Genomic DNA, 11,130 nt, shown 5'->3' on the forward strand with positions numbered 1-11,130 from the left:
GACCACTGTGTTTGCAGCCCGGTTTTTCCAATTCACACTGCTTCACTCAGTCACCTCCAGGGGAGATGAAACTTGGGGGGGGCATTATCAGTGGGAAGCTCCTCTGTTTGTTTCTCTGCTTTGGTTGCAAAGTTCAGACCCTCCTTGGATCTCTCGCCTTCTTTTTCTCTCTCTTTCCTTCCCCCGTTCTCTTTTCCTGCCTGTTTACATTGCGAGATCTTCATCCTTCAGAGTTTTTCATCTCCGAGTCTCCCTCATCTAATAGGCTTCTCCCACCATTAAGAAACACAAAGAAGACAAAATTGTACTTTTGATTTTTTTTTTTTTTTTTTTCTGCTGTCATCAATAATATATAAAACATAAAACGCCTGAAAAAAGCAATTCTGGTTCTTCTGTCCTTTCTTCTGTGCTTCTTTCCTCCCTGTTTATTCAGCATTTGGGTTTCTTTTGATAACCAGCTCGTCTTTCCTTGTTTTTTTTTAAAGTCTTCGGCACGAGTCTTTATACAGCACTCCCAACAAAATGATTATGTAGAAGCAGGGCTTTTCTCACTATTTATGAATAATGGTGTGTCTTTTTTTTTTTTTTTTTTGTAAGATGAGAGTTCAAGGTTTACTTTTACCCCAGAGAGAAAATTAATGTGCAGTCAGGCTTAAAAACAACAAACGGGGGAACATGCATAACACCAACTATGAGGAAATGCAGGCTTAGCAGTTACGTAAAATAAAAAATAACTGGGAGAGTGTTCAAAATGTAATAAAAGATCAACATTACCATATTTATATTTCAGCCGGGGAGTTGCTGCAGTGCGGTGACCTTGCACACAACACTGAAGGGAAGGAAAAAAAAAAGCTGAGGGTTGGGTGGAAATAACTTTTAATCACTGCCAGCGTGTGACAGGAATCATACAGAAGATTTAGATGCATACCGAGAAATAACTTTCAGGGGGAAAAGACATGGAGATTAAAAAAAAGCTTCTTGGGCTTATCGGGGACAAGTAGAGAAAATGTTGGAAGGTTACTCGCTGAAAGATGATATTGCCAAATGGTTTGTGATCGGAACATGTGGCAGGCGGCTGGCAGGTGAAACCTGAAGCCAGTAATAAAAGTCTGAGCAGCGGGTGGGAAAGAGAAGCACACGCAGTGTGATGGAACTTTGAATTATGGTGTTCTTGAGCTACATTAGTGTTTCTATTTTTAATAAAATCATCTTAAATTAAAGATATTGTTGACCTAGAGAGGAGAAAACTATTACAGATTCAGTGCTGATGATAACAGAAATCTCAAAGCACTTTTACGAAGAAGAACACAACTATTCCACATGCACAGGCGATTATAGAATGAAAAAGGGGAATTTTAACAGACAGGAACCATTAAAAAAACTCACTGCAGCATTTAGAATCACTTGAAGACTTTAGAAAGGAAGATAATCATGGGTTAGTTTCTCAGTATCACAACATGATCATGATTTCACAGACATTACAGGTGAAGTAAACACATTCCTCTAACACTGTCACAAAATGTTCTACTGAGTTTTTTACTTGTTTATTTTGTGGTACAGACAAAAAAAAAAACATTTGTAGGAATAAATAAAGCCTCTCCACTTTTGCAAAAGTATAGTTGTCCTTAGATAAAAAGAAAGGAGTTTAATGAAAGTCGGCCTTTTCCACCTGAGCAGCCTGTGAAGCGGCGGCGGCGGCTCCTCCCTGAGGTCGTGGTGCCATTGTGGGATGTTTTTGTTGTCATACACAGATTCTTGCAGAGCGGCACCCGCCCTTGCCTCTTATCCGAGAAGAGGGTGACACATGTCAGTGGCTTCTTGCTCCTTGAAAAAAAAAATCAAAAGCTGCTCCTTTCTCAGCCTGATGCTGAGCTGCCAACAAGCCGCTCCTCCGCTGTCCTCGCCGTTGTTGATGTATCCCAGAGGAATGGAGGCAAAAAATAAATAAAAAATGAAGCAGGCGTACATCAGAAATCAGGGGTGAAAAGAGTAAACAGCAAAAGTGAAAGGAGATGTTGCGCATCACTGACAAAAAAAAAAGGAGAGAAAAACTGCAATCTGTGTTGCAGCAGTTGCACAGCTGCATCATATCAGCTGAAGAGAGGAGAAAGATTTTTGAAAAGCAGCATAAATGTCAAGAAATCAGGACTCGGGCCGCTTCATGCGGGACTGAGCTGCTGTTAGGAGGCCGTGCACCTGTTTGCACCTGCAGCCTTCGGCTTGCTGAGGAGCAGCGGAAGAAAAACAGCTCTGGAAGCCGAGCGCGGAGCTGGAGTCGCTGGCCCGGTGCCATGTGGGGCGGCGCGGCGAGGGCTCGCACCCTGTGAGGTGGAAGGTAACGTCCCAGAAGGCCGGCGTTTTCGGAGGAATTCAGTTGACCCCGGGTCTGTGTGTCAAACGGGTTTAAACGAACGGTCTCTACCCTTGATTTGACCTGACCTCAAGATGCTTCTCATCTCAATGCTTTTCACTCACTTTCCAGGGGCACGAGGAGTCAGGGAGAGCCTTCTTTAATTTAGAAAGATCTAACTTCCTCACTGTCATCAGGCCTGGAAGCCATATCTCTGCTATTGCAAAGGGATTTAATGTCCTTTATGATTCAGAGTGTGCATTTTTGAAAACAGCAGATTTTTTTTTTTTTTTTAATTCGTTTCTTTTCTTGCTGGAATGCTTCCAGCTGTCTGTAGCTTCTGCCTCTGTGTTTTATGTTTAGTGTTTGGATACATGAAGAGTGTAATTGATATGCAGACTTGACCTAGTATAAGCAGTACTATGCAGTGGGGCTGTTGCTTCAGATTTCCCTCTGTTTTTGGCACATGAGAAATGATTTCATCATCTTTCATTAGTGTATTGTAAATGGCACGGTTGATGATGTAAACATGATAGATGCCCGAGGCAGTGTCATATTTTTTTCTCTCTCTCTCTCTCAAGATAATACATCTCCGGAGCTCGCTGTCTGGGCTCAGAAGTTGTTTTTCTGTCTCGCTGATGGTTTGAAGATTTTCTGAATATAGTGACGCTTGCTGCGGGTAACAGAACTTTGAAACGTAGAGAACTCTTTATTTCAACGCTTCTGCAAATGCAGGCTTGAAGCGAGACTCTCCTGCATCCATATCTGACACGGCTGCGCGTCTGATGAGTTCCTCCCTTTTTTCTAACTTTGCCCGTGAGTGTTGTCAATCACTGCGAGAGCACGCTCACGTGCTCTCATTAGCTTCGGAGCTCTTGAAGCTCGTAACGCGCTGATTGGATGCACATCTGTTGTTTGAGTTATGGGATTGATTTGGTCTCTTTGTTATCACGGGAAATGGCCTGCACAGATGATGAGCTGCCGGGAACGGCTCGATATGTTTCACAAACGTCTTAATATTGTATTTTCTTTAATGCCCAGTTACATTTTACGAGTTCAAACCGGCATGTCCTGTTAATACCGCATAAGATGAGATTTAATCAAAGTACATGCATTCTTCTCCCAAGTGGAAGCACAGATGCTTTTATTGAAGAAGAAATGTAGTTGCACATATAGTGGTTTAGAGCAGTGGTTCTCCTAATTTTTTTTAGATCTTTTTTTCGTTCTCCCCTGCAGATTCCCTCTCAGAAAGCCTGTGGTCGCCTCTCTGATCTCTCGTGGACACACACTCTCGCCACACTACAACAGCAGAAGCCTTCAGAAATAATCCGAGGGGACATTTTCCAGCCCTGCTCCAGATCCTAGAAAGTCACTTATTATGGTTTTATTTGACATGTGAAAAGTTATTTTTGACGGAGTCGGAACAGGAGAAGCCGCGGGCCTCGAGAGGATGGACAGAAACATTAATAGATGGGTTAAAAATAATGGCTCTCTAATGTAACATAGATGAGATATTCCTCCTCTCTGTTTCTTTTCCTTGAGTTGGTAGTGTGAAATCTACCATGCATATTCCTATTTCATTCATTGTAGGTCTCCAGGGTTAGAGTCGATATTTGGATTATTGGAGAAAGCTGGGTTGCCTTGAGAAAACCTGGGAGAAAGAACTCGTGACAAAAAAAGAACGCAGGCGCTCTCAGTGTGAGACCAAAGTACCAACCACCGCACTGCACCGTGCTACCAACAGCCTGAAACATGTCTCTCCATCTGTGAGCTGACAGAAGAGCAAGGACTTGTTACTGCTCTGAATCCGATCATCAATATCTGGTTTACTTTCTGAACACATGGCTTCAACTGGTTTTGAGTCACAGACATCAGACTTTGTCTTCAACCATCAGTTAAAGGTTTTACCTCCATAGATTTATCATTCATTGTGAATAAAATTGTTCCTGTTGGTAAAATTGCACAACATTGAAAAAATTAATGAAACGCCAACTCAATAGTAAAAAAAAAAAAAGAAACAAGATTGAAAGTTGAAGCAGGGTATTTTTCTTACTTTACTTTGCATTTTGGAATCCTGTTCAGTCGTTGACACAGGAAGTAATCTTTGACAGTGGAATAGAGACAGTCCTGGCCACCAGTAACCAAACCTGACATTCACTGACAGGTAACCATGGTTACCGTGGTGCGTGTGTGTGTGTGTGTGGTGCGTACCTTTCACTAATTAGCCATTTTCTCCCCACAGCCTTGAGCCAACTCCCTCACCTGCCAAGGCCCAGGCATCAGATAAACCAGATGGTGAGTCTCTGCTCCTGCTGATGCGTAAAAAGAAGCCCAGCAGCATCCAGCAGGCACTGTGCTAATAGATTCTTACTCTTAAGTGTCAATACACGGGCGTCAGCAGCAGCCGCGTGAAATGCAAAACCGCCACAGCAGACATCTGGAGCGAGTGTGTACGTTAGCGGAGGCCGGCTCTCCTTCACAGAGACGTTAACGTCTCGTCTGAGTCTCTTAAATGGCCGGAATCCAACAGAAGGGGTCCTTGTTTCGTTTTCCGCCGCAGCCTCCAGGACCGCGGCCGTAGCAGCTGGCGGCTCGGAGCCGAGCGGCCGGCCGCCATGGGTGACCGACCCCAACTTCGCCGAGCGCTTCCGCCCGGACAAGAGCAGCCTGGTGGTGACCCAGCACCAGCAGCCGGCGCTGCCCACCCCCATGCAGAACCGCAGCTCCATCCTGCAGGCGGCGCAGCAGGCGCCCGAGGACAGCGGGAGGACCCCGCTGTGCGGCGCCTGCAACAAAATCATCAGGTGCGTCCGCCGACAGCTGGAGCGATCCAGTTCATCAGAACCGGCGTGCCCCCTTTCACGCCACTCAAGGCAGTTAATATGCTGGACGGCGGCCCGCCCGCCCGCTCGCTCGTCTGCTGCAGATGAAGTCAGTCAGCAGAAATCACATAGTTTGCAGACATCTTGCTATCTCCAGGGACATTTCACCGATAACAGAGCAATCCTAGTTCGTATTCTGGTCACTGTTGCGAGCAAACAGAGGAGCTGTTTTTCATCAGCTGAAATTACAAAGTTCTCCAGAGACTTAAAGCTTAAATGTCTGCAGTCTCCCGAGCTCCTCCCTACGAGTGACTGAAACGGATACAGATGATTTAATAATGTCTTTGATGGGTTATTAATGTGTGCGGCTTCCAGGGGCCGGTACCTGGTGGCGCTGGGGCGCTCCTGGCACCCGGAGGAGTTCACGTGCTCGCAGTGCAAGGCGCTCCTGGAGGAGGGAGGCTTCTTCGAGGAGAGGGGCTGCGTCTACTGTACCAAGTGCTACGACAACCGATACGCGCCCAACTGTGCCAAGTGCAAAAAGAAGATCGCAGGGGTAACGGCGGCGCTCTAGGAGTTTTCAACGCTACACCAGATGTTTGTCTCCAGAGTGAAGTAAGAACAAGGCTAAAAAAAAAATGCATAACCTTTCCTCCCACCCTGTCAGGAAATCATGCACGCCCTGAAGATGACCTACCACGTTCAGTGTTTCAAGTGCGCCGCCTGTAAGGCTCCCATCAGGAATCAGGCCTTCTACATGGAGGAGGGGGAACCCTACTGCGAGAGAGGTGAGAAACCGAGCCGCTGCAGTCGACACACACTGCGCTCCTCAATAACGCACGACAGTGAGCAACCTATAAATAACCACGTTTTTGCTTTGAGAAAATGAGGGAAAACAACCTTGTGAGAATAAAATACCTGTTTTGAGAAAAATACTTCTTTTACTGTCTTAACATGCTGATACGCTACATTACTCATTTCCAGTCTTTTTCTCAGGAAGGCTGTTTACCCCTATTCTGAACGGTGATTGTTCCCACTGTAGCTACGATCCAGACAGCATCTTTGCAGAAACCCCATGAGGGCAGCTTTCTAGTGTGCGGTGCGCCCTCTCATGGTGAAGCGCGGGGCAGTGAAGTATTGCCCCGCTTTAATCACTGGTTTACAAATCTGTGCTTTGATTCTCGCTCGTCGTCAGCCCACCTGAAGTGTTGTTCGCTGGCGTCACGTGAGTCAAGTTGAAACAGTACAAAGAGCGCACTGTTTATTTCACGGCGGCGAGCCGGAGTTTCTGAGCCGATACTACTCGAGCTGTCAGTCAGCCTTCGCCGAGTGTTTAGTTTGAACGCGTCTTCACTCAAGGACTGCGTCTTCCATTCATACTTAATAATACAAGACTTCCTGTCATTGTCAAGGCTTCATAAAACACATGAAAGCGTCACCATGGTGAAAAATCCTCCACGCCAAGCAAATACAATTTTTTTTTTCCCCCTCGCAGAAGAACAATTGTAAGATTTCTCTTTGTTTCGAGCAAACGCAGCGGCAGGATCCGCCAAGGCCGAGCTCGCAGTGCCTCCCACAGAAAGCCCGGTTTTAACAGGAACTTTAAATACTTCTGCGGTTTTGAGTAATGTTCAGAATTAAAGGTGATGTCTGAGTAATAAAGATGAAACATTGGGGAAAGGAAAAGCACGGCTGAAATGTGAGCGGGGCCGATTAGCTCCGGTGCCACATGGGAGCTTTTCAGCCTGTGTAAGTCTCCCACTAACATCACACACACAAATCAAGCCAAACATGTTTATTCTAAATCTGCACTGGCTTTAAGTACGCAGGATGAGTGGGGGGAAGCTGACGTGCCGCCTCGCTGCATTAGGGCTGCGATCGAGCCGCTTTGATAGAGGATGTTTGCTGTTTCGACTGGAAGCGGGTGCAGTTTAGGATACTCCGCTGAGGCAGGGGTGCAGAAACAGAAAATTGCAGCCACTGGGTGATTCAGAGGTCTTATAAAGTGCATTTTGCGATAAATGCGTTTCCTTTGAAGACGCTGCTCAGCGCAGTGCAGCCCCCTCTCTAGTTTTACTTCAATCCGTTTCACACTTTTTTTTTTTTTTTTTAAATCAGGCTATTTGCAGAAAGCACTGTTGCACTATTGCTGAGAGCTTTGGCACGGACCTGTATCGTGAATCTGCTGGCATGCGCCGCAGTCACTCATAAAGTGTGATGTTTTCATCTGCTGTAATCTATTTAGCTCCAGTTTACTTCATACACTTCTCTATTGGGTTTTATGAATGGCGCGTGCGCCTCTATTATGCTATAAATGATTTAGCGGCGCCTCGCGCTCGCCACTGAGGTTCTGACGTGGATTGCTGCTTTATCAGCGCTGCAGCCAGAACCTGAGCGCTCATATTCTGAATAATGCCTTTAGCTCTGATAAACATTCTGCTGCCTCAGCATCTTGCCGGGGATTGTACGGCTCTCACCCACTCACTCTTGAGCGGCGGCATTATAACCTGACACTTTTCCCCGGAGTCCTTGTGATGAAAGAGACTGGCAAATCCAGTCAAGTATCTGGAGCAATTTCCCCTCATCCTAATCCCTGCCTCGCTCTCTGGGAAGGCGCTAATGTACAGAGGGTGGACGACACAACATAAACACTCGGGTTATCGGGCGCCCGGCGAGGAGACGGGAGACGAACGCCCGCCGCCAAAATAGCCTCATCCATCATTTACTTCTGTCCTTCAGGCCCTTAAGTGGTCGTTGAAAGTGAGATGTTAGTCATTTCCGGATGAGTATAAAATATGACAGGACCTGTTTGGTGGTATTTATATGAGGTGGTTCCGGATTCCGACATGGTTAAAGCTCTTTGGTTTGGAAAAAAAATATGCAATTTTAATACTTGCATGGAGGAAAATTGAACAAGCTGTAGGATCGGGATGCACCAAAACAGAAAATACGTATTTGATCAGGCAACACTTAATAGGACATCTAAAGTTTCCAATTTCTTGGTTTCTTGCTATTAAAAATAATGCATTGGCAGCTTGGTCTGTCTGTATCAAGGCTACTTCAAGGTTACTTCAAGGACCTGAGACATAAAGTAATCCCAGGAAGTCTTCAGGCCTGTAGAAAATCATAAAATCATATGACTAAGGTGACACAGAGAGCCACGACACCCGGCACATCACTTCCTCTCCTCTGGATTTATTAAAGAGAGTTGAGGTTGACAAAGAGAGAGTTCTGTGTAAGACCTTCAGGTAAATACGTGCACGCCGTGCACAGGGAGAGGGGGAATTATCACTATTTACGGCCCTGCTCCTCAACTCATCTAATTGCAAATCCGATTCCAGCTCCTGTGCATACTTGATTTTAATGACATATTGATCACTTTGTGATAAGATAAAGTCGCAGGGCCGCTTTTTCATCAAGTTTCCCCACGAGCAGCTGGAAAGTTTAGAAAGGTCTTGGGGGGGATATTACTGGACTGCGATGGCGGGCCGACACCACCCTGAGCTCATCACCTCTCCTCCCGACACCGTTTCTCCGCTCCAGACTATGAGAAGATGTTTGGCACCAAATGCCACGGCTGCGACTTCAAGATTGATGCCGGCGATCGCTTCCTGGAGGCCCTGGGCTACAGCTGGCATGATACCTGCTTCGTCTGTGCTGTAAGTCACTTTGATTGATAACGGCGGGCTCTCCTCGCCCCGCCTGCCCTTCGTCTTGTGGCTGTCCCCGCACAATGGCATCTGAAAAACTCTCACTCAAGTTTTTTTTTTCTTCTTTTTACCCCCCCCCCCTCCCCTCCCTCCTTTTAACCTGTCACCTGCAGTCTATCACTCCCTCTATTGCAGAAAATGTGGTTGAGTAAATAATGCGCCGCCGCTCTGTCCAGGAGAAAACTGTGTAAATCCACACGGGCAGAGTTGCAGCACGGCATCAGTTCTACCCCGGCTCCTCCGTCTGACTCTCTGTCTGTCTCCTTTCATCTCTTAAAGCTCTGCCAAATCAACCTGGAGGGGAAGACGTTCTACTCCAAGAAGGATAAGCCGCTGTGCAAAGGCCACGCGTTCGCTCCGGTGTGAGAGCGAGAGAGCCGGCCTCAGAGGACGGAGCTCATCCCTCGCTCCCCCTTCCACCCGCGCCGACACATCCGTATACTGTCTACTTCCCGTCTTTCCAAACCACACACAGCCTTTGTTTTTTTTTTTTTTTTACTTCTATCCTGCAGATTGTGTTTCTGTACTTGAGGCTTCCTGCTAACGTCACTTGTCGTCACTTTACTGCGCTGTTAGCACGGCGCAGGCGCCACTGCCTGTAATATCCAATGCTGCGTTGCAGAACTGGAAGTAGTCAAGGAATTATTTCCCATCAGTACTAATTTTTAAACTTTGATCTTGATGGAAAAAAAAAAAAGAACGTCTCCAGACGTGAAATCTCACACCTCGGCCGTTCTCCTCCTCCCTCGCTAATTCTGCGGTAACAAGTATCAAGTCGGTGTCTTCCGAGTCGGAGGAGTCGTTGAACTGCTAATAACCTCGCATATTGCGGTAATGATCGGCCACTTCTGCCGCACTAAGTGGCGGCCCCGTTCCGGACCCCGGCCTGCTCATTAGCTGGAGCCGCAGCTCCCTCTAATGTAACGCCGGCCGGCCGGCCAGGCAGAGCGTCTCCCTCTTCTGCCTCACTGGCCTCTCTTCACAGAAAGGCTGCGTCGCGCCGGTGGAATCCGAGACCTTCCAGCAGTTTTTAGTGGAATTTTGAGTCTTGCAGTAATCTTTAATTGAAAGTTTTATTCATTTTTGGGCGATAGAGAACACCCTGTTTACTGTTTTAACCGTCTCACGTTTCAACAGCAAAGATGAAGTTGGATTATTGAGACTTTTATAAGTCCTGAGATACTTGTTCCTCTTGTTACTATGATTCTGGGATTTTTTTCCTTAGATTACTTTCAAGCCGTTGTTAAATATGTATTTATGTTGCTTCAGAACTGGCTTTTTAATGTTTTTATAGCTGCTGAAAAGTTACAAATAAAGTTATTGTGTGATGCCATGTGCTGAGGCAGAGCATAGTGCTGGAGTGTGTGTGTGTGTGTGTGTGTTTTTGCTTTTTTTTTTTTTTTTTAAGAGGAGAACTCATGTGACCTTCTGTTCTGAGCCATAATCATTTTAGGAAGAAGACCAACTGGGAAGGCTAGTATTCAAATTAATTTTATTAAAAAGTGTAATTATTGCAATTTGAAAAACATCTCAGTAAATACCCAGACACAGTCGATTTGGTTGGAAGTGTGTTTTTTTTTTTTTTTTTTTCCTTGAGGGTTAAAGCTGTGCTGGAGATGAAAAAACTTTTTTCATACAGGAACAGCCTTTCTGTGCCAGTTCAGCATGGCTCCTGTACTTCCCAAATGTAAATCAAAATCTTAATTTCTGAACATGCACGATGATCGAAAGTGATTCTTCTGATCTATTGTATTTTATTAAATTGGTACGTCAAAGGAAATTCATGCCTTTATTAAGTCCAAACTGAAACACCGTGACTTCGTAAAAATATAAACAAACGTCTTATAGTACGACTTTGATGCCAATCATGCTTTTAATAATTGAAATGTAGCTTGTGTTTAGACCTTGTAGTGTTATTTTTTTTAACTGAAACAGTGCTGCACTGAGGGGACCATTTTAAGTTTTTGCTGTTGTTGAAATAATTGCAGCATTATTAGAATTTTTTGACACTCTGCGATGCAGGTGGTGTGTGTTTAACGCCCTCGCTGTTTGAGGCACACACACTGAAAACCACAACCGCCGTCTGAAAAGTAAAAGGTCCAGTCCTTCAATTAACAATATATAATTTATTTACAACAATTTCGAATTGAATTACTATACATACCTTTCTGAAATGTCATAGATAGATATATATACATAAGGCCAAGTAAATACTTGAAAGCACTTAGAAACGAATTTCCAAAATTCT

At 45.3% G+C, this 11,130-nt stretch overlaps 1 protein-coding gene across 1 annotated transcript in view; it reads left to right on the forward strand.

The window, feature by feature from the left end:
* pdlim7 (PDZ and LIM domain 7) overlaps positions 1-10,242 on the forward strand; it is a 33,337-nt gene extending 23,095 nt beyond the window's left edge. Inside the window, exons 9-14 of the mRNA XM_030114078.1 lie at positions 4,593-4,645; positions 4,911-5,154; positions 5,548-5,728; positions 5,840-5,960; positions 8,716-8,831; positions 9,162-10,242. Of these exons, the coding sequence (XP_029969938.1) occupies positions 4,593-4,645; positions 4,911-5,154; positions 5,548-5,728; positions 5,840-5,960; positions 8,716-8,831; positions 9,162-9,248 (802 nt within the window). The 3' untranslated portion in view covers positions 9,249-10,242. The remainder of the gene's footprint in view (positions 1-4,592; positions 4,646-4,910; positions 5,155-5,547; positions 5,729-5,839; positions 5,961-8,715; positions 8,832-9,161) is intronic.
* Positions 10,243-11,130: the final 888 nt, after the last annotated feature.

The sequence above is a fragment of the Salarias fasciatus genome, chromosome 2, assembly GCF_902148845.1.
Source record: "Salarias fasciatus chromosome 2, fSalaFa1.1, whole genome shotgun sequence".
Classification (NCBI taxonomy): Eukaryota; Metazoa; Chordata; class Actinopteri; order Blenniiformes; family Blenniidae; genus Salarias; species Salarias fasciatus.